The 23,962-nt window shown below is 38.3% G+C and overlaps 1 protein-coding gene across 13 annotated transcripts in view; it reads right to left on the bottom strand.

The window, feature by feature from the left end:
• LOC121314118 (abl interactor 1-like) overlaps window positions 1-23,962 on the bottom strand; it is a 44,157-nt gene that overhangs the window by 6,117 nt on the left and 14,078 nt on the right. For 4 of the 13 annotated variants that reach the window (XM_041247044.1, XM_041247047.1, XM_041247049.1 and 1 more), the window contains exons 2-8: window positions 21,236-21,403; window positions 12,015-12,191; window positions 7,748-7,762; window positions 6,539-6,639; window positions 5,847-5,987; window positions 3,203-3,303; window positions 1,897-1,965 (exon numbers count right to left, since the gene is read on the bottom strand). In XM_041247044.1, coding sequence (XP_041102978.1) covers window positions 1,897-1,965; window positions 3,203-3,303; window positions 5,847-5,987; window positions 6,539-6,639; window positions 7,748-7,762; window positions 12,015-12,191; window positions 21,236-21,403 — 772 coding nt within the window. The remainder of the gene's footprint in view (window positions 1-1,896; window positions 1,966-3,202; window positions 3,304-5,846; window positions 5,988-6,538; window positions 6,640-7,747; window positions 7,763-12,014; window positions 12,192-21,235; window positions 21,404-23,962) is intronic. The other 9 variants (XM_041247048.1, XM_041247052.1, XM_041247042.1 and 6 more) reach the window with 4 other exon arrangements.

The following is a 23,962-nucleotide window of genomic DNA, read 5'->3' as shown; positions in this document are numbered from 1 at the left end:
AGGGAGAATAAGCACCACCAAGTTCTTAGTAATACAGTGACAGACTCCCCAAGTACAAGAAGAATACCACAAACCAGCAGCCAAATGAGCAACTGCAGAATAGACAAGGCAATGGGTGCTAAATAATATGCAATAAAATAAAAAAATAGGAAATGAGTGGGCGGTAAACGTATGCTGAGCACAGATGGAAATAAAAATAATCCATGTGGGTTCAAAAGCAGTAAGATTAAAGATTATATACAGTATATATGAAGGAGGAAAAAACACAGGTTTACAAATTCCCTATGGAGCACAATCAAGGGACCAAGTAAAACTAAAACATTGTTCGCTTAAACTCCATACAACTCAATATAGAATGTACTAAAATAAATTGTTAAAAACAAATGAATACAGTATTGAATTCACTGTGTTTGATATTGAAGTTTAGTTTAAACTTAAATGGTAGTTAACAAAACTTAAACATGCACATATTAAAATGCAGTTCCCATAAATGCCACAGTAGATAAGAGTACATACCGTTCATGTGTAAAAACAATCAACACATCAAATAACCCATGGGCCCTTGTTCTGATTTTCACACCCGACAGCTTTTAAAAGGTGCAAAAAAACATGGTTTGCGGTGACAATTTCCTGAACCTTACCAAATCGAACGCTTTTGCCATTCAGTTTAACAGAAGAGCATTTACACTACAGTATTTGCTCAACTAAACTCTGTAGTGAATGTGGACTGCTTTGTATTGTATCCATAGGACCTTTCCAGGCAAAACAGTTTGACAATGATAAAATACATGTTATTCACATAAGCTAAAAACATGAGAAAAAAAAAAGGGATTGAGACGGCACTAAAGAAATGGTGGCATTAAGAGGAATTTCAATGCTATTTCTCAAAACTTCAGAAACTGTTATATTTAAACTTCTTCTCCAGAGGGAAATTGTCACCCCTTTTGTAGCATTTCCTGTTCATCCCAAAAGGCCAACAAAAGAAAAGCTTATTGTGAATTCGACAAACCTGAGAATTGCACTTCACTATGAAGAGGGTGTAACTCAGAGGGCCAGAGAAATCTTGAACCCGTTTCCTGTCAAGTGAAGCACTCTGCACCTGCCCCCCCCCCCCCCCCCCCCCCCCCCAGCAGTAGTTTGTGAAACAAATCACATTTTCTTAAACCATTTGCATACTTTCCCACAAAAACCCCTCTTACAAAATGTGTTAGGCCACGTTTAGCAACCCATATCCTCCACTGCTTACAATTAATGAGTAAGCACAGCTATGCAGAGGCAAGGCGTAATTTTCTTAGAATTTACTTTCAACATGCATATCTCCTGCCAAGGATACAAATACATCACTGGCACCAGAATCATGATAAAATCATCCCTGTATCCACAGCATACTGTACCACATGCAATTTCTACAAAACATTGCCTTTTATAGTAGCTACTCCAACTTTCAGCAAAGGCACCATCTAAATATGCTGTGCTTCAACTGGACTCCTAAATTAAATTTCTAAGCAATCTATTTTTAGGATGATGTTCATTTGTTCCAATGACTTTAAATCCTTGGGAAAAGTATGCAAAATTAAAATAAATAAAAAGCAGCCCAGAAAGTCTCCAATGTCGGCTTTTCTGTGATTTATGTTCACCAATTCTAGCATGGACTTATCTAAGACTTCTACAAGAAAAGGAAGAAACTAATATCAATAGGGTTATCACATTAGAGACTTTAAAAGCAGCCGCAAATCAATTGCAGTTTAAAAGAATTCACCACAGCAGCACCAAATCCACCTGTTCACAAGCATCCCTCTGAAAGCAATGATCATCAGACCCATTGTCAGATTAAAACACAAAGCAAACAGAGAGGAGGGATTTCCCAGCAGACCCAAGCAGTCAAGGAGGTCTCACCTATCGTAGCCACACCTGGGAGTGGAGGTGCTGGAGGGGGGGCTCCAGGGTGAGCAAGCATTGGTGTTACTGAAATAACATGTTTCATATAAATTAAATCATGACGTCATCATCTGCTCTTACAATCCAACTGTCCCTCACATCTATTGCCAACAGTGTAAAATACACCATTAAAAAAAAAAAAAAAATTAAGTGTGTAAATGTACCAATGTACTAAAAGTTGAAGGAATTTGGTTGTCAATCATGTAGTTCTAGAAGACTTCTCAGACTCTTGAAACAGTATGGTATATTATAGTTGAGGGGGGTGGGGGGGTGGTCAAGCACGGAGTACAGTAAGAATAGTGTCTGGTGGAATTAAGAAATACAGTAGATTGGTCTGTGTGTGGAAGAAAGCCATGCTGAAATCCACATTTCTTAACTGCTTCATACAGCAGGATCATTCTCAGGTTGTCAGAACTCGCTTCCTGACAACCCCACCAATAACGCGCAGAGAGTTACCTAACCCAGAATACACTGCGTCTAAATAAGATGCACTGGGATAAATATATGCTTTGTTCTTTCACCAGGCCCTTTCAGTTGCTTTAGAATTTACACTTTCTTTAATCCTGTTCATTTGGTTCAATGCCTAAATTGCTGATTTTCCTTCTGGCTGGAAGTGCAGAATAAATCAAGTATGCCAGCATTATAATAATGCAATTGGCATAATGATCTACATTAACAGTAAACTCTCCAGTAGGAAAGGACTGTAAATTAAAGGCCTTTTTTGTCATTGCAACATTAACTTTACCACATTAGTGAATTAAAACACACACACATTATTTATTTATTTATTTATTGAGAAAGGTGAGCCTGCATTTTAATATCCAGTAATAACAAAACAGAAAGAAGAAGTGCTTTAACGAAGTCACTTCAATTTGAGTGGCTTTTACGGGTTTCAGTGGAATCAATTCTGATTACCTCAGCCCAGTTCTTTAACACGTATCTAAACCTCCACAGCACAAATACAACAGGCACCTGCATCCTGTCGGTCCCCAAGAGTTAGACAGTCGTGGAAACAAACTGCCTGCTCATCCATTTGCAGTGTAGAGCTGAAGAGCAGGCAGGACATTTCTGGCAATGCCTTCACTGCCATTATCTACAGTGCAGATAGCCTGTGTGAACCACCAAAATGCGAAGTATCTTTCACAACACCCACTTGCAAAAAAAAAAAAAAAAAAGGAATACTGGTTATTTTGTAACCAAGTGGCGTTAGCCAGTCACTTGCCGACAGGTAATCGACAGGACAGGCTGTGAAAGAGCCCCTTACCTGGTCCCAGTATTGGTGGTGAGGGTGTAGGCACGGCGATGGGAATGCCAATACTGCTGCTGCCACTGTTCTCTCTGCTCCCGCTTCCACCACTGCTGCCACTGTAGAGAAGAGTCATTCCATCAAATTAGCAGACACACACCCAACGTGCCGGAAATATGAAGGGACTGATGCAGACCAAGGATGTGAAGGTGTGGCGAGAGTATTGTGGTTTTTGCAGACCATTCTCGTCAGTTTGGTGTGACCCAAGTGTTTTTCAACACATACCAAGTCAGGCAAGGTTTAGAAATTTTTATTTACATCTCAACTCGCTTTATAACTCAATTATTGTAAAGCAAATAAAACAAATCAATTTTCTATACCTGCAAAGAACTAGATACCAAAACACATCCACCCACTCAACCAACATATTCACAGAAACTGCAACCAAAACCTCACCGATGTTTTTATTGCGCTAATTTATGAGCCCTAATTTATGAGTCCCAGGTGAGCCATTTTTCAAGGCAATAGTATTGCAGCAGCATTTAAACTAGCAGTAAACAGACTCTGCATTAACACCACAAGAGCAGAATAGAACCCATGGCTAGTGATGGCTGGCTGGAGTTTAAACCAGCAATCTAAAATAACCGTCAAGCACTCATGACGTACTTGACTAAAAGCCCCTTGTGTGTGACAGAGCAAATCTAAAGGCACGTATGGAGGCCGCTAATAGCAACAGGCAACCATGACCGTCAACTTCAGTCTCTTCTTAGCAAATATTATTCAATTAGATTTGTATGAAGGCCAAGTCAACAGTCAGCAAGCACAACCTTGAGGTCTTTTCGCTCCCTGTGCACCTACTCTGGTTTATATGGTTGACAATTGCTAGAGGAAACATGAAGCATGTTTAAATGATTGATTCGTTTATTTGTATATTTAACCAGGACACTGCAACAGATTGAAAACCTCTTTAGTAATATCCCTCCAGCAGAAGTAAAATGTAGGCAGAAAACACCAAAAACAAAAAAAAAAGCAAACCATTTTTTTTTTTTTTTTTTTTTTTTTTTTTAAAAATACAAAAACTGAACTCAAATTGTTTTACTTTTATACGCACACAGGCTTAGTCTACAGGGAAATTGTAACATTAACAAAATAATAATAAAATAATTATTATTATTTATTATAAAAATAGAAGTCATTTTTATCTGAACTATGGTTATTCATTACTGTTAACATTTTATGTCCAAAAGCAAAGCATTTGAATTAATCTCACAATCTCTGACTAATGTAACAAAATTCAGCTTCTATTTATACAATATTGGCATATAATCCAAATACACAATGATTTGAAACAAAAGGTAAAAAAAAAAAAAAGAAGATTGAAAAACAATCTATTGCCTTCATTTTTAAAATCAAGAAAACAGGAATACAATAGGTCTACTTCTGACATGGCTTGTCAACGAATGTAGAGGCCTAAAGTCTGTATCCTAGCAACACGCTAATCGACCCTACTACTGCTAAAAGAAGGGCACTCTCACACACTCTAGGTTTTAATGCAAACCAGCAACAAGATTGTTGCACCCCTAATATCTACTGATGCAAGGAACATAAGTTTAATATTTCATTCAGCACCAGTAAAGAACAAACTCGGCTTAAAACAAAAACGCAGCTCAACGAGGTTCACGATGAACAGGCGTCAAGATTACTGTTTATCACCATGATAATGCTGTTAAATACTATGCAAGTTTCTTACTTAAGCTTAATAAAGAAGGATGCTGCCAAAAAACACAAGTGGAGTTGGTCCTGATCAATACAAGGTTACCAAAAATAACGAGAGCTTTTGTTAGCAGACAAACCCAAAGTTCCAGATGTGTAACAGTTCAATCATTATTTATTTCAGCAATTAATGAAAATTCATAAATCATTTTCACTTCACAGCAAATGAACACACCCACCCACCCCTGAGACCAGGTGGTTACTATTACAATCCTAGCTCAGGTTCAAGGAGACATGATCGCACATGGAACATTTGGCTGTGCAAAAGATGACCATTTTAGTATACTGCTCCCAATATTGATTTATTTATTGTTTATTTGTTATACTGAGCCTTTAAAATAAAACCAGGAGTGTGCAAAGTTGGCTCTTCCACCCCTAGTCTTTATTCCAACCCTGATCTAAATTGTTTAATTGAACCAATTAAACCTGCATCCAGGCCCAGGAGTAGTTAATTCTATCATGTTACCTGTTAAACATGGAGTGGAACAGCCCTCCAGGACCGTGACTGGACACCCCTGTAATAAGGGGTTTTATGGAAGCAGTCTCAAGCAGACTTAAGACGGGATAGCTTGTGATCTGCTTTCTGATAGGAGCTCACAGAAGGGGACATTTACAGGACTATTGTAAATGGACAACAATTCATTTTACTTTAGTGTAAAACATAACATGGACTATGAGACAATGCGGCTTTACAATTCCAGAAACACGCTGTACCAAGGAGCAAACACTACTACTGTATGCTTTCCAGAAAATTCCTCAGCACACACTTAGACTTGCTGGACGTAGTAAGATTTTCCTTAAAACTGGACAAAAACGCATTGCTGCTTCAACAGCCAGACCCAGGCTATGATGAAACACAGGAGGGACATGCCATGTCAAGTAGTATTACCTGTGAGTTCTTGGTCTTTGATTGAGGGATGCCGTTCTTCCGGGGCTGTGCTGGCTGCCTAGCCTGGCCGGGCTTGTCATGTAGTCATTGGGAACCACAGGAGGCTTCACAGGCTCCAGGGTTTTGTAAGGAGTATTTCGTCTGGTAATGGCATGAACAAAACCATGGTTACAAAAACATATAAATTATACATGGAATATTAAATTGTTTTAAAACACTGTCTTGCAGACAGATTGGCTTGCTTAAATGGCTGAAGATCTGTTATCAAATTGATCAATAATACACATCAGTCTTTCAACAAAAACTAGAGTGAATACAATAAACATCGAGCCAAGTTATAAAATTCAGTTCAATGCAATTGTACTGAATGGTGGAGAGAAGGTTGTGTTGGAAGTTGTTCAAATTATGTTTTAGAAACACGACTAAGTTCCACTGTAGAATGCTGTTCTCTACAGAGTCCAAGAAAAGCAGCAACCATTACAAATCCAGGCACCTGATTGTCAGCACCTGGTTTCTGTGGAGCTTATTCTGAATAAATCGCATAAATCTGTTTGTGCAGCACTACTGCACAGGCAGTGTAGTCAAGCCAACATGACCAATAACAATTTGGTTTTGGCTAGATTTAGCTTCCAGCCCCTCGTGGTTTCTGTTTCAGGCGTGGGCTCTGTTCTCCACTGTTATTATTGGCCTACCCAAGAGTCCCCCGTCCTGACATCGGAGGACTGGGTGGCTTCTGTGTGGGTGGATTGGTCCTTGACAGCGTGCCTCCCCGGACAGGCTGGTTACTGCCGTGCTGCAATACAAAGGATTTCATAATCAAACTTCAAGCAGCCTACAGCTTCATCTGATTGCCAAATTAAATACAAACAAATACATACATACATAATAGATCTAAAGTGTAGTTTGATGAAAAGAAATTAAGTTAAGGCAACTTGGTATTTCCCAGATACATGAGCAGAATTGAAAGTAATTAAAAAAAACAAAAACAAAGTCACCAAACTTGCACAATTCGAAATGATTTTAAATATGGATGAAGGTCTTAAACAGAGGTTCTCTTCTCCAGTCCTGTAACTTGTCTGTTTTGACAATGAAATACAGGAAGGTTAACCAGGGCCTGGAAGGAGGTGCAATTGAATAATTTAGAAAATGCCTGGAACAAAGACCCTCCCTGAAGTTGGGAGAACAATAATCTGCAAGGCCAGCTGAAAGGAGTTGAGAACCACTGCTCTGGAAATAAAGTGGGCACGACCAGGAGAACCAGCCAAGGAAAGGGTTGGGTAACTATATATATGAAATAAAAAATATATAAAATTAAATTAAAAAATAATAAATCTCAAATGTTATGTTAATTAGTGATGTAATAATGAACCAATGGATTAGAAAAATAATCTTTTAAAATGCACCTTTTAATTTAGAACAAGCAGTGGAATAGCCCACAGAAGATTGCTCTATTGTCCAAAGTACTGAGGGAAATGTCAGGAACATGAAAACAAATGGCAGTTGCTGGCATAAACGGGCAAAAAAAAAATCAGTACAAAAAAAAGATCTGAATTTATGTTTCCTCTAGATATTAAATATTTAAATGTAGGATATTGATGTGTTTATTTTAAAACCCATTTATCTGGGAAACCCATATCTCAAGAGAGGAGACCACTGCAACCTACAATGAAGCACTATGGGGAGCGTTAATGTAAATTTCTCATGTCGATGTCAATATCACTTGCGATACATTAGGACATCCAGACTAACATGTAGCAGAGTTCTATGGAGGCCTGTGTTATTTTCAACTACACCTACAGGAGGTAAAAAGCAGGGGGGTGTGAACAATGGTAATCATGGTTTGACTGGAAGCTTTAGCAGCTGCATCTACCAATACACAGGCATAAAATAACTCTTCTTACCTTGGCTTTTAGCCACTTAATGTGGGCAGAAAGGGAAAGAAAGAAAGAAAGAAAGAAAGTACAGGTCAATAATACCAGGTTTCAGAGGTCAAACATGTTCCACCGAACACTGTGGTGTTTAGAAGAAACTAATTCCAATCCTGGTTACTTTAACATGATAGTGATAGTCAGGGGTTACTGCACACAAGACTGTTACAGCAGACAAGGAGTTAGTTCTAAACACAAACACTATGCACGTAGTCATTGTCAGTAGTCAGTTCTACGGTGTGCATTACATAACAGAAAGTTTAACTCTAGTGGCAAAGTTCAAATGTACATTAGTACAGTTGTCAGATTATAATAGTTTCCGCTGTATTATGTCGTTCCACGCTGTTGTGTTTTATTTTAAAAAGGTTTACATTAAAAAAAAAACACTGGGGGGGGGGGGGGGGGGGGCTTATCTTGCTAAATACAATTAAATAAAGTCTTATCTGTGGTGGGTGGGGTTTCCTTTGTAAAAACCATAGGAAGTACTGTACAAGCGTATTCCAATCCTGGAGAAAGACAGAGTCTCTTAGACTGCAGTTTTGTGACTGGGAAGGTGTAGAAACTCCCTCCATTATCAATTTTCAAGGTACAACTCAAAAAGCATACCGAAGGGAGCAGCACTGACGACATCTGCTAATGCTGTGCCTGAATACACCCCTTCGTCGTCATTGGAAAAGCAGAGCCAGTTGCAACTATCACAGCCTCATGTTGGTCATATGCCATGCCAAAGAGAGACTGGGATCCTCCTGATTAGAGACCACTTTCACACACTGCTATTTATTTATTGTGGATGTTTTATAAACAGCCTTACAGTTGCATTTAAAAAATTGCTGCAGGCTCAGCAACATCCAATCTATTAGACGTTTAGCTTCCCCAACCTCCCCAGAGCAATTCAGACTGCTATTAAAAAGCATGTGAATGTCTGTCGAAGGCAGTTACAGTAAGGTTGTCTATTTTATTGCTGCCGATTCTCCCAACGCTTTCTTTAGCATGTGTACATGTGGTATATAGTTTGGTTTGGCATGTGGCTAGAGACTGGGTTTGGTTCTACTGATTTCAGGGGCTACATCCCTTGGGAACGGTAAAGGTGGGTTGCCCTTGGCAAGTTTCATACCAATTGGATAAGCTGGTCTCTAGATAACTGCAAGTGTAGGACATGTATACAGATGTCTTTACTACATCCATATGCGTTTAGGAAACAGGTGGCGTGTGCTGGCTTCAGTCCCATATCATCTCTGAAGCACAAGCCTGTGACCGTCCTTGTGGATGACTAAGGCGATGCATCGTATCATTTGACAACTATCGATAGTCAAGCCTGTGCATCGTTTTTGTGTAATGGGTTTAAGCAAAGAAAAGCTTTTATTTTTTATTACATTTGGAACAGGCAGGAAAGATGTCAGAATAGTTCTCAATAAAAACCCTGCAGGCCAGATTTTTTGAGCATGTGTTTTACTTGTCCAAATTCCTGGCAACAGGTAAGATGCTCAGATACAGATTAATGAGTCGCTACCAGGGATGTGCGCAGTGCTATGTGGGTTACTGAGACCTCTTTTTTATTTATTTATTTTTTTCCTATATAAAAAGAGGATGCATGGAGTAGTGGAACCACTTTTAGACGTTTCATTGCATAAAAATGAAATTACTGGACAGGGATGAAAAGGGGAAATGTCTTTTACATCTGCGTTTTAGAAACGCACTGCTGTTATTGTTTGCGTTTTATTTTGCTTCGACACCCATCTGGTACAAATCCCAAGAAGGAGGTTTAAAAAAAACAACTAATATTATATATATATATATATATATATATATATATATATATATATATATATATATATATACATAAGTTTTTTAAAAAAACTAATGTAAATCAATTTAATAAGCATAATAGTTTTTATGGCGTTACTTGCAATGTTACACAGTAATCCATATCTTCGACTAAACATTATCATTCCACGTTCACATCCATTGATCTAAAGGCAGCAGTTTCAAAGAACTGAATTAGGTCAAAAGGGCAGCCATGGTAACCCTTTGGGAAAGCAGTCTTCCTGAATGTTTATGGAAAGTTCCGGTATTGAGGGAAATGTGTCTGACTCAAGGGAATCACTAAAAGGAGAGCAACAGAGGTCAGTCAAGTAAACAGGTTACAGAAGCCAGTCCAGTCTCATCCTTAGGAGCTTGGGGATACTTTAGCAGTGCACTTCAACTGCAGAACTTTGTTTCACAGTATTTTTTTTGGTTTTTTTCTTGTCTTTTTTTTTTTCATGCAACTTGGTAAAAAAAAAAAAAAAGCTTGGTAAAAAAAAATAACAATTTAATTTTTTTTTTTTAAAAAGCAGCATTTCCCATAAACTGCAAAAAAAAAAAAAAGCCAGTGTTTTTCAGAATTTAAAACAACCTGCCAGCTTAATTGTCTTCGTTCTTCAAGTGATTAGGTATTCTGCAACAGTGAGGAAATGAATCCACCATATATTAAAATTGCCAAGCAGTCTGTTAAAGGTTACAGGTTTCTGTTTGCAGTGACAGAACATCTGCTACAATCTAAACTAATTGCTTCGCTGCCATCACTGGCAGAAATCTCCAAGGTCTACAATGTGCTCAGACAGTTTGATCCAGGCAGGATATCAAACCCTGACCTGCCTGAAGGGCATGGCTGTTAATCATAAAACTGTGTGAAGTTTTCTGCATTAAGTCTGACAAACCCTAACTAATGTAGAGTGTGGAATGTACTTATGAAAGTGCATATTCCTCATGCAACTGCCCACTTTTCATCAAGATGCTGCTATTGGCTGGACTGACCACTGCGCCAACACTATATCAATAATGCCACCTTATTTAAATTGTTCTTATGTACTGCAGTTTGTACCAAACATGACTTTAGGCTAAAAGCATGACAAACAAATGTTTGAGACAATATAGTACTTTTGCCTAGATAGTTGGTTGAAGCTTTGATGAAGACTTAAATGAAAACAGACAAGCTGTCCTGCACTTAAAGAGAAGACAGTTTGAAGTACTCTGCAAAGCTGCTGCAGACACTGTGCTTTTACATCTTGCAGTTAAGCAGGGCTCAAGCCCAGTGAAACAGAGCATTCAGACTGTCCTGACAATGACCATTTTAAAAACTGAAACTCAAATAACTCAGAGTAAATATAGATTTTTACTGACATTACCAAAAGCAATGCTTTTTAATTATAGCAATAATAGTCTAAGGGATGGAAGCATTAATTAACACTAATCCTTAAAAGGAGTTTAGCAGCAATAATAAGTGACAAATGGGTTAGACCAAAGATGGTGACTAAACTCAGTCTGTCTTATTATAAAGTGGCAGGTTTGTGCAGACCTATACATATATATATATATATATATATATATATATATATTATATATATAAAAAATTGGATTTCAGCCCCCCACCCCCATATCGGGACTGCAATAGCTTTATGATTTGTGGGTGACTAAATACAGGATGACAGAATGGCCTTTATCCTGCATTATCATTGCTTATCTTTACCCACAAAGAACGAATGCCATGCAGTAAACTGGAAGCTAATTCAATCTACCTGACAACACAAACCGATGCAGTGATTAATGGTCACATTTCCGGATACAGTACTGTTCAAATGAGTCAAGAGAGCAAGAGTTAGTCTCCCAAATTCTCAAAGCAGGTAAAAAAAAAAAAAAAAAAAAAAAAAAATTAAAAAGGAAATAAAAAAAGAAAATTGCTAGGTCTGCTGAGAAGCCACACAATGTATTAAACAGGACCGGGACACTGAGAAGGAAATGAAAGACATTAAAGCAGCATGAGTTTTTCCAGTCTGTCACAGCAGCCTGAACTGAGACTTCAATCCAGGATTTCAAGGCTCTCCCTCCAGCAGCAACTACAACTGTATCTGTTACTATGTCATTCGTTCTCAAAGGAGGTCGTGAAGAGACAACATACAAGCACATCCAACCAGCTGTTGGTTTCATTGATTACTACAAATTTCCATAGTTCAATATTTTACAGTAGTAATGTCTTTCTAGGACTTGAATCTAAGTGCATTATTATTAAAATAAATAATCTTGGTATTATGTTAACGTACCATAAGATTATAAAAACTTATTGAAACTGTTTCAATGACAATACATATTTATACTTCTTATACATAGCCCATTACAAGGAACAGTCATATACAAAGACTGCTGTAAAAGGTGAATTGCTGCACTATTGAAGAATATTGATGAGTGAAACCATTTCTCTTACCTTCACTCCATGGCCCACATCATCCAGCACTGTGTAATCTATGGGTTTCCGAATATACCTCACTGGCCTCTCCATGTTGGCCGGCGCGATGATTTTATGGGTTCTCGCCGTGTTCTTGTTAGTAGTCAGAATGCCTATTTCTCGCCGGGCTACCTTCTCTTTGTGTATGTCCACAGTCTAGGGAAGAAAGAAAGAAAGAACGAACCAAGGGGAATGACATGAAGAGGAAAACCTTGAACCACAGGGGAATTATTCTGCATATCAAAACCAGTGTCTGAAAATAACAACATCAAATCATAATGATGCTGCAATACACAGCAGTGTCAAATCCCATTAGATTGCTGTCAGTACACATCAAGCAAATAATGGAATAGACTACTAAAAACATTATTTATCCATGCAACATCGCTGCAGTTCCTTCACAGGCCACATCTTGGCTTGCAGTTTCCGACACTGACATTGCAAAATAAGTTACAACGGTCAAGCTACTATACAGTAGTCTATTAGAAAGCAGTTCATTACACATGATGCAGTCCCAAAGACACAGTATTCATATCAAACAAGTAGGAAAGAAAAGGATGCTAACTTTCAGAGTGCGAGAGTGTATTTCGAATAACAATGAAAGAGCTGCCAAGTTACCGATAAAGACAGCAGGTGATGCATTCATTAAATGCATTCAGGGATGGAAAGACGACTCCACCCATTCCAGGTTTTCGGCTTGATTAGCCACAGTGTATAGGTAACAAGATCAGGTGTGTCTCATTAAGCTCACAGTAAAACCAGTAATGAATCAAAGTGCTATGCAATGGGTGTCTTATTTCCATCTGAAAAGAAAATCTGTGTTTGTAATCTCTTTACTCAACCCCCCTGGGCCCGCTTGTAGGTGGATGCTATAGCAGATGCCTAACCTGTTTTCCCATTTAAGAAAATAGGAATTTTTTTTTAATGGTTTGGCATTTTTAAATAGTGACATAAGTTCAGTGGTGTAAGGTAGCTTACAATACAGCAGACCTCCTCACCCACAGGGACTGCACATTTTGGGAGATGATGCTGAATTCAATCATTTTAGAATTGTTGTTTGCTAATCATTTACTATATACGTAAGCAGGACACTATGACCTAGACTCTCAAGAAGTTTTACCATTAGGGTGGCTCACAATATCACTAATTAACCTTGAATGTTGACATGTAGGTATCAGTGCCTCATTCCTACTCCTAACCCTGACATTAACAGTAACCCTGGTAAGAGGCACATGCCCTTCACACGCAAGTGCTCATTTTAAAAGCACTGGCCTGAATGTGAGCTACTTCAACCCCTGAACATTTAAAAATGCCAGATCCTTCAAATGTGAAAACAGGCTGGGGATACTGTATAGAAATTCACCACAAGCAGTGCAAATAGTCCAAAAATAACAGTGTGTTGCTAAGTAACTCTGCCAAAAACACACAAACTGTTAGAAGCCTGTTTGAATTTTTCCGCTGCTCACAGTCCTGCACTACAGTTCAATGAACGTCTCTGAATCACCCTGGCAAGGCCCAGCTCGGGTTGCATGAAGTCGAGTGGAAAGACAGACATGCGATGTGCGAGTTTCCCTTTCCTCACAGCTCATCCCTTCTAGTAACAGGGCACCAGCTAGGCTGCTCCTGCTCTGGACAAACACTGATCACCAGTACAGTGAAGCAATCATTTAGGATCATGAAGAAAGCCTTCCATTTGCTCTAAGCTTTTCACAAGGAAAACATGTGTCTATTGTGACAAACGCAGACGGGAGATACAATAGAATAGATTGCAGGCATGTCAGATGTCTTTTCCTCTAAACAGCCCATTTACACAGAAGTGCATGCCACCTCAGTTGTCAGTATTTGGTCCGCACCCTGTATAGGCCTGCATATTTTAGTGGCTCTCTTTTGGATAACTCTATCAAAGAGGAACCAGCTGTACAGTTCAAGGGGCAAACATGTACAGCACACATAAATGAGCCTTAAAGAGAAAGAACATTAAGACACACTTGCTGTTATCACCCTCAGTGTTTTATCAGCTCCACTTCCAATCAGTAACCTAAAGCAGCTGCCTCATCAATTACTAGTGGACTCCTCAAAATAGAAGCAATGGGGGGGTTGTAATAAATTTGCACACTAATGTACACTTTTGCACAAAAACATGCAATAACAAATCTATCACTTCTGCAACAACAATCATGCAGCTGGCAAAAAAGGGAAGTAAACCTCAAAAATAAAGACAGGCTTGAAGAACAGCATCACTGTTGACTTTCATCCTTCCTGTAATGAAACTACTATCTATATCCATTATCTATATATAAATACAAGTAGCTTTTGAGTTAAGGTGGGAGAAAGCAGTAAACTATAGAATTATGGACAATCAGGATATGAAATTTCAGCATTACAAGAGCCAATCAAATTGCGTGAAAGTCGCCAAAAGGCTTCTACATTAACAGCGTTTTAAAAAGAGTACAGCAACTACAGACATGTTTTGCCCTGTTTGGGGTTCATCAGTGCAGTGAAGGCAGTGACAGCCCATTTAACAAGGTCATTCCCAATATAATAAAAAAAGAAAGAAAACGTTTTGAAAAATACAGCTTAATTTTCTTGCTATGTCTCTGCACTGTATTTAGAAATTTGTACTCATGAAAAGTGCTACATAATTGCACCTTGCATTACAGATCAAGGGATAATACATCACTAAAGTGCATTACTGCCACAACTTCTTTTCACCGCTTCTTTTTAACAGCAATTCTGTTTACTGCTGCATTAATTATTTAAAGACATGATTTCTAGTTCTAATCCCAGCCCATTGAGGCTACTGTGTCTCCAACATCTACAAGCAGATCTGCATGTAGATGGGGCCAGTGGAGCCGACAGTAATCCACAACCACATCAATGCCTGTCCTGCACTGCGCACCCTGCACTCTACCAAGTCACTCAACAAGGATGTGACTGCTGTAAGCTGCAGCTCTCCCTTCCACACACAGCAGTTCATTAGTGCAGGACTGTCCAAGAGGATGGAACCCCACAGTATAGCTCTTTTTAGAAGTGAAGGCTGATCAGTAAGTTTTTGCAATGCAAAAAAATGCAAAAAAAAAATTCAATTGTTTTATGGGGGGGGATGCTCTTCCAGACATCCAAGACTTACTTGTTTTTTTTATCCGTTAAACATGCAACATGTTCAATGAGCACAAAAAATGTTGTCCATTTGTTATTTTCTTTTTTCATTTCTTTTTTTTTTTTTTTTTTTTTTTTTAAATATTTGTAATTGGCTCTTTCAGCCAAAAAGGCTTGACAGCACTGCATTAGTGGGTTAAAGTTGCTTGCCAAGAGTAATGGGCCTTGCAACTAATGTGAGTATAAAAGATGCTGGAGCTGCCAGTCGCCCAGAGTCTTGGCTCCTCAAGTCAATCTGCCTGCTCTTAGCACAGCAACAATATTGCTTCCATAAGAATCAATCTGTGCAATTACTAGAGATAAATACTCTGGCACCTTGCGAATCTCACTTGCACGCATTCAGCATTCCACATCAATGGCATCCTAGAAAACAGAGCTCAGGAGACTAAATTATATTTCTTCAATCTGTGTAAAACAGGTATTCAATTTCAATCTCAACCACAGCCAACACTCTCATACAGGTTTCAATTTACCTTGGAAAGTTAAAAAGTTCGTACTGTACACGTTCTCATGCCTTACAATCGCAAAGTTTTATCTTTACTTGCCTGTATTTTCAAATGTTCAGAGAGGTTAAAGTTTTAGGTACATGTATAAACCCACTGAAGCAGGGCGGTAGGAAAGCCCTGCTGTTTAAATGTATTGTTTTGTTTATTTTTAGAATGGGGTCTCCCCCACCGCACCTGTGTTATTTTGTATTGATGTATTATGATTTATTTATTGTATTTATATATGACGCCGAAGCGCCACATTTTGTTTTGTTTATACGTTTTCAGGCAGAAGCGAGGTGGCAGCCTGTCCCAAGTGATCGAGAAGCAGAACGAGTGGAGAGGGTTAAAACGAAACTAAAACTCAGAAGTGCCGTGAAAGCCGCTGCCCAACGGGACCTGAGAGTTGTGTTTTTGTGTTCGTGATTTTGTTTTATTTAAAACCTTTATTTTCGCTGTGTGAGCAGTGTTTATTTTTGTTTAATTATTTTATTTTTATGTTATTGCAAACGCTATTTCCTGCCACACACACACATTAAGTTCCAGTAGAAATGTGTGAATTACCATAACTATTAAATGATAACTTCCAACAATCTGTATACATTTGACAGCACCACAATGCAGTAAAGATGTAAAGATCAGTTATTATAAGTCCTTTCAAATTTCTTAAGACTTTCAAAACTGGATTTGAAATTAGAGAACTTCCAAAATACTTTGCATCATTTCCAAAGTCACAGCAAGATTTCACGCATACAAACAGGCCATCATTTACAAAAGTTTACATTTAGAGAAATAAAAAATTAACATGTTTTTGCCTACACCCAAATGAACAGCTGTTTCAGCAATTCTTGGTATGCCACAGCAGGCTGACTAATGGGACACACTGTACGTTACGCATCTCCCTGTTGCTGTAACAGCAGAAGCAATGCCCTTGAATTATGTAACAGTATCAGCAAGCGTTGAAGTTACACACACTGTAAAATGTTCCACTCAACAATACATTACACATGACCATGTACCTTCGAGATAAAAGACTTGTTTGCTGGTCCCATAGCTTCAATGAATAGGCTGCAGCTAGTACAAAATGCTCCTGCAAGAATGCTTACACACACCAAGTCAATATGAAATATGTCCCGTGTATTTATTTCAAAATGATGCGCTAGATACTTATTCACTACTACTGTCTGTTTTAAATGTTCTTTGAATGGTACAAACACATCATATTGTCCAGAAAGCTATTTGACAATATTCATATGCTACTGTACACAATCCGTGGATAAAAAAACAAGCAAATAAAGTATTTAGGAAGTGCAGGCATGTTGTGGTGCTTAGCAGGAAACTACTGTATCAGTGTTTTTATAATGTGTAAAAAGCTGAGTCTACCTGAGTTTTGTAGCAATACGATTCAGTAAAATGGATGGACAGTAACTCTATGTGATAAGCATTAACATACTGCATAAAAATTCTTGAACTGAATGAGCAGGATTTATTTTAATGCCAAACTTTCCCCAAAATAGCTGAATTGTACAACTTTGCTAATTGTATTACAAAAAGTGAGTTTTCCACAGTGTGAATATTAATATTAATACAAATAGAGGTCAATGCACTTCCCATTGAAAACCACACTACTACATCTCTTCACCTTAGAAAGTGGAAGTGCACAGTTGGAAAAGTAATGCAGTTGCACAACTTATGTGCCATATGTTTTTTTGTTTTTTGTTTGGGGGGGGGGGGGACATTTTCTAGAACTTCCAACTTTAGCAGACAATTGTGTGTGCTGCAAAACAAATTATACACAAAAACACTACCAAGAAGCCACCTACTTCCTGTCGGCATTTCCCTTTGAAACTGAAAATAATAGGCCCTTTGGGTGACCAGAGCTCTTTGAATCAGAGCCAGGATTGATTCATGCACATAGTGGCCTCTGCAAGGGTGGACATTATAATTTACAATTCATTAAGCTCCAGAGACACTGTGCTGCTGGACCGCCAAGCTCTCTATCAATGCCGTGCAACCTGACTAGAACACAGGATAGTTTCTATTCATTTAAATCTTAAAAACATCTTATTTTATTAACTTGATTATTAATGTTGCCTATTGGCAGCCATAATACAGACTTTAAATAACCTATTAAATTGATTATATTATGACTCAGCATTACAGGTGATGATCTAACATCAATGCAAATTTAAAACAAAGGACAAAATGAACTGGAAACAATACATTATGGTTGGAGACTGGTTTGCTGTCATTGCATCTCTGCACAAAATATTTATTCTAAGCACTGTACGTGCGCAAAAACAAAACACCAACAACATGAAAAAGCAGACTGCTCGTACCAAGATTTAAATGTCAAAATGTGACTGCGACATGCAAAAATCGGTCATATTGATCAGATCCTCGACACATACCCCAGATCCATGTCAACTGGATAAATGGTAGGTCAGATACATGTACAGTATTCACTGTGCGATTCACAGTGACACAAAAAGGAAACGACTAAAATCACCACACTCTGGATGGGTGGCAGTTTACGAGGTTATAGACCAAATCCTAATTCCTCTTGGGGTGTACTGTAGCTATCCGTTCAGCCTTACAATCTTAGAAAACTAACCAATAGAAAAATATTTATTAGTTCTCTACTGACATGCTGTTAATCACACCCCCGTCTTTAATACTTGAGGAAACTATTTTATCACAGATAAGATACATGAGCCTTTATTAAGCCCCAAGGCACTGGTGTACCAATTACTAATCTATCAAAGGTCTTTGTAGGAATCCAGCAGCTGTTTACCAGTAAGAACAGCTGCCAAATCGGTTATACTGTAACAGACCACTCATTTACAGTTTGGCAAAAATCATCCCTAAAGGCTGCAGGACACAAGAATCTTGTGGATAGCAATGCTACTGGAATCAGTAATGCTGCTAATACTTCAGATCATGTTTATACCAGTGTGTAGGAGAGTCCAGCTGATCTCCAATTTAAGGGATTTATATATTGTACAACACAACCTGATTATACAGGGTTATAAAGCACAACATTTTTGTTTTCTTTTTAGGCAGCACTCATTCCAAAGGATCATCTGCAAGTCCTTTAATCTAAGAAAGGTAAACACTCGTGTCAAACACCCCCTGCAGCACAGTCACAGGCTTGTAAAAAGCAGGGTCAATGAGAATCAAAAGAAGAGAATCTGCAGGGTGGTCTGGATAATGGGTTAAAACTTAACATTAAAAACATGGTGTTTTTTTTTTTTTTTTTGGTTTTTTTTTTTTTTAATAGTGGAACTCTACTGCTATTATTATTAGTGTAATACTGTGCAGATCCTCAATATAGGAATGTATCTATCATGCTATGCACATTGTGCAATAAACATTCACCAGAAGATTCAGCCAGAGTGACTTTGCAGGTTCCCAAACAAATATTAAAACAGACAAGATGTGATAGCTGCAGAAAAGCCTGCCACCACCGAATCATTGCTAGCAGCACTTTACAAGCGATGCTATACAAGCTCTATACAGGCCCACTGTAATGCAGAGCCACCTTCGCATCACAATAGTTTACTCCTCAGAGCTAGCTGAAGCCTAGCAGGTCTTTATATCTGGTTTTACTTCAAGAGAAGTCACTCAAAAGCCAAAGCATCAGAAAGAAAACCGCTCTCTGCTCAAAGACCCTTGAACAGGCACACAAAGCTAGGATTGTTTGCTGTCTTTTGCAGCCAGTTCATGTCCAGCAGTAGATCCTGCAACAGTTCATTTCTACATCTCCCCGTTACTGCTAACTTGAATAGTGCACTTGCTTGGTTATCAAAAGAAACATTTTACACTTTAAAATTTTATATGTATGTATCTTAATGAAAACACACCAACACCCTTTCTGTTTTTCAGTACCACTGTGCAGAAACCATGAACATCTACTCAAGTCCTCAAGTTCAATCAGGTTTTATTATCAGAAGTTTGCATTTGTTTTACTTCACAACTGGTCATTTATTTACCATTTGGTTCTTTATTTTTGATCTTTTCTTATTGTTAATCCCCTGAAGTGCCTTATTGTCCTCCGTGCAGTCGCAGAAACACACCCAGGAAAGGGCTGGGCTGGATAGGGTCACCTGCCTGCTGCAGTAGGGTCATCATGTGGTCAGCTACCATTGTACAGTGGTCACCAGAATCTGACCTTGAACTCAATAAGCAATACCCCCACCTCCAGTCATGCGCCTGTGCTGAATCACTGCACCAGCTAAACCACAGTCCTCCTCCCCAATGTTCACTATACTGTACAACACCGTTTCCAAACTTCTTTTACATGTAGCTGCATGCTGAGACTGCAACAAATGCACAGTCCAAACTCGATTCTGGGATGCCTCCAAGTGTCCGTCTTCTGGGGTCCAACAGTACCTGCCGGCACCTGTGTTCTTTTTATTTAAGTCTTTATCTTGCACGAACTGACTATCATCTAAAAACTTTAAATATCTGTCATGTTAAAATAAAGTACAGCTTTGAATTGTATTTATGTCTTGGTTATGTATTTCTCAATGTCTACATTAATTTTCATATACTGTATTTAAAATGTTGTACAACATACACATTGAAGAAAATGAAAAAACAAAAACATGCGGGAACAGACTATCTTGTTGCTCACTCAGAGTTTTACTTGAGGTGGCAGAAAGGAGACAACAAAATATTATTTTAAAAGGTCATCTACAATTTCCACAATGTGGAAAAATTTGATGTTCTACAAGACCGCAGAAGCCATTATCAGCATGATGTTTTTACAAGGCTCACAGAAAAAAAGATGGCTATTTTTTCACATCCTAACTTCAATACAAGTAACCTGGGTGAACAATAAAGAAAATATAGGACTCCTAAGAAAGCAGACTCTTGCAAATGTCATCAATAGATATGCATCTGCTGTTTAAGTCCGCCCTGTCCTTTAGCTATCTTTAGTCTAGATTACCATGGCTACTGAAGAGCGCAAGAGTGAGTCAGAGAGGGACATACACCTGGGAACTGGAAAAAGGAAAAAAACTGGTTTGGTGATGATAAAGAAATCCTAGTGTGAAAACAGTTGCACAGAGAATAAGGGCATGGTGGGGAGTCATTTATGTATGCTTCACATACCTTTGTTCAAGGGAGTGTGCGTTTGAAAACAAATACATATTCAGATTAATAACTTGTCTTGTATGGTGGGCCTCCTAGTAACATGTTTTATCACCGAGCATAATTATTACTGTACAAAGTCAAAGTCGGCCATGCATTTACTGCTTTTTTAGTTTGCAATGTAAAACACTACAAGCTACTAAATTCATCTTTAGAAAAATAAGCACGATTAAAAAAAACACATGCCTCTCGTAATTATTTAGTCTTAAAACTGAGAAGTGAATTCCTTATTAAAAGATAGGAAGCAATGCCTGTACCTCTTAAATAAAAGCACATATGTGAAGACAATCATTTCAAAACCTATTGTACTATCATTGCAGATAGATGTATTGGTGTGCATAGTTTCTTGTTTAAAACAAGCTGTGACCTATGAAAATGACAGATGCATGGGTCTTGCTGTACCTCGGAGATATGGTTGATGGAAGATTCCATTCTCCGCAGCTGGGACGCCTGGATGTCCAGCAGTTGCAGCACATTGTTGGCTAAGGCATTGATCTGGTAAGCAACGCTAGCAAGAGACTGGGTTGTATACGCTTTGGTCTCCTCCAGGGCTTTCCGCTTGTCTTGTGCCTGAAAAGAGAAGGTATACAAGGATTAGCAAGGAGCGTGTTTCAAACGAACAAAAAGCGAACATTAATTCATACAGATTGTGACCACAGAAGAGTTCCTTTTTGCTAATGCTTGCTAATTTCAACTTTATACATGGAAGCATTAAAAAAATCAGGAATTGTAAAAGACACCGAGTACTCTAGATCTCCAACCTAATTTTACTTTACCTAAAAGTATATATATATATATATATATATATATATATATATATATATATATATATATATACACACACACACACACACACAGCTGTGCAAAATTCTAAGACATGTTGCATTTTTCTACTCCAATGGATTATGAGCATCAGCAGCTTAACCAAACTCCACTAGTGTTTTCTACAATCACAACAACTTTGACTTGCCTAAAGAAGGGAACAACGAGTGAAACAGCTTGCATCACTCAATTTTCAAGGTGTGATATCTGAAGTATAATCAACAAATACAGAGAAACATCTGCAATTGACAAACCCAGGACTGGAAGACCCAAAAAGCTGACTAAAAAGGATGAGCAATACTTGAAGATAATATCTTTAAGGAATATAAAGACGACAAGCGCTGAATCGACAACAGAACTGGCACAAGGTACAGGTGTTGTTATCCATAAAATCAACAGTACGAAGGCCACTCTTGAAATCAGGACATAAAGGATGTGCTGCAGTAAGAATACCACTTAAGAAATGGGAACAAGACTAAAACATGCACAAGAACACAGAAATTGGACTATGGAACAACGGTCAAGGGGGCTCCGACACCTGTGCCAAGAGGCTGATGCAATCTTAAAATGCTCTTTTAAAAAAAAAATCAAATAAAAAAAAATAAAAGCAAGCTGTTGTTGCCCTGCAGGGTATACATTGAGGGAATCAAAACCTTAGGCACGTAATTTAAGATTACAAATTGTTTTTGTGATGCCACCCCTTTACACTGTTGACTATCTTTTCAAAACAATAGTTTTTTACCTGGTCTCAAACAACATTCTATACCAGGGGTCTGCAATTACAGTCCCGGAGGGCCATTCCACTCCAGGTTTAACAGACAACCACTATGTAAATTAACTACTTCAGGATCTGAATGGAGGTTAAATTGGTTCCTTCAAGCTATTTGGAACAGGGATGGAGCAAACAACAGGAGTGGAAGGGGCAACTTTGGCCACCCCTGTTCTACACATCTTAGGCTGAGATTTTAGTCGACTTATTTTACTTTCATTGAAGGCTTCATTTTTAACACATGCTATATCAGATTATCCTGTCTTGATCTTCAACACACACCTCTAGGGCTCTTCCTGGTTACTGAAAACAAACGCCTTCCATAGTTTGAGTAAAATCAAACCGAACTCACACCTTATCCTATCCCCAATCATACAGGACGTGAATGTGGTAAACCTATAGGTGAATGTGGTAAACTGGCAAATCCATCGCCTATCATAAGTAGCCATTGCCGTATACTGTAAATGATCATGGTCTTTGATCTAAGGCACATTTTAACACTGCACTGAAACGTTTCATTTCCTGCCCTTGTAAATGGAACACTGACAGTTAAACTAGGGATACTGAATGCATTTCAAATACTTGCGAGTGGGAACTTTTTATTTTTTTCACTCCTGTATAAGAAGTAACAGATGCAGTGCATGGCAACAGCCTCTTGGAATGAAGGGAGATTCCTCTAGAGATCTCTCATCATGTAGCAGCCATCTGCTATTGAGGTCAGAGATCTGGCCAATATTCTTTTGGATGCTTTATGTAACATCACAAACACTAAAGCCATTGGAGACGGGTGGGTAGAAACAAGCTATTGAAAAACATATCGAAATAAAATCTAAACTAGAAAAACAATCCAGTGTTCAGCCAACACATTTTAAAAGGCAGACTGTCAGCACAGAGTGCAAGAGACCTGCGAGAAGGAGGGAGGAGCAGGAGGGGGAGAAGCAGGGGGCTGTTACGCTATTTCCTGCTCTTAAATGTATGAACAAATTAATGTATCTAATATGACAGAATACAGATTCCAGAAAGATAATTTCTATTAATATTGGAACTTGCATTTAAACATGAATTTACCTAAAATCAAAGAAAGGGTAATACTTTCAGCAAGCATATTAACAAAGAAAATAATGTGACACTGGAAAAATCAAAACCAGTCAGTTGCAGAATGGTGGAATCATCTGACAGAAGTGACAGGGTTAAAACAAATGGCACATGGTAGCAGTGACAAACCTAATCAGTTTACAAAATGATAGTCAAAAGCAATGGAGTAAAGAAATACCAAAGCTTACCCACTAGATTAATGATCTAGCTACACAAACATATTCTTTTAACTCCTAGGCGTGGATACATATTGTTTGATCTTATGTGAACAGGAATAAGGGAGTGGCCAAAAGATGTCAATGAGATATGGCCTTACATTACTGTAAGGCGGCAGCTGTATCACACACACTCAAATACAAAATGTATTATAGCAAGGATTTGTGTATAATATAATGAACTATTATTCACACAAAAAAAGTGTATTACTGCACACATTTTCTATC

Source organism: Polyodon spathula, chromosome 4 (assembly GCF_017654505.1).
Source record: "Polyodon spathula isolate WHYD16114869_AA chromosome 4, ASM1765450v1, whole genome shotgun sequence".
Lineage (NCBI taxonomy): Eukaryota > Metazoa > Chordata > Actinopteri > Acipenseriformes > Polyodontidae > Polyodon > Polyodon spathula.
The sequence above is the reverse complement of the archived record's forward strand: the minus strand, read 5'-3'. Positions and strand labels throughout refer to the sequence as shown.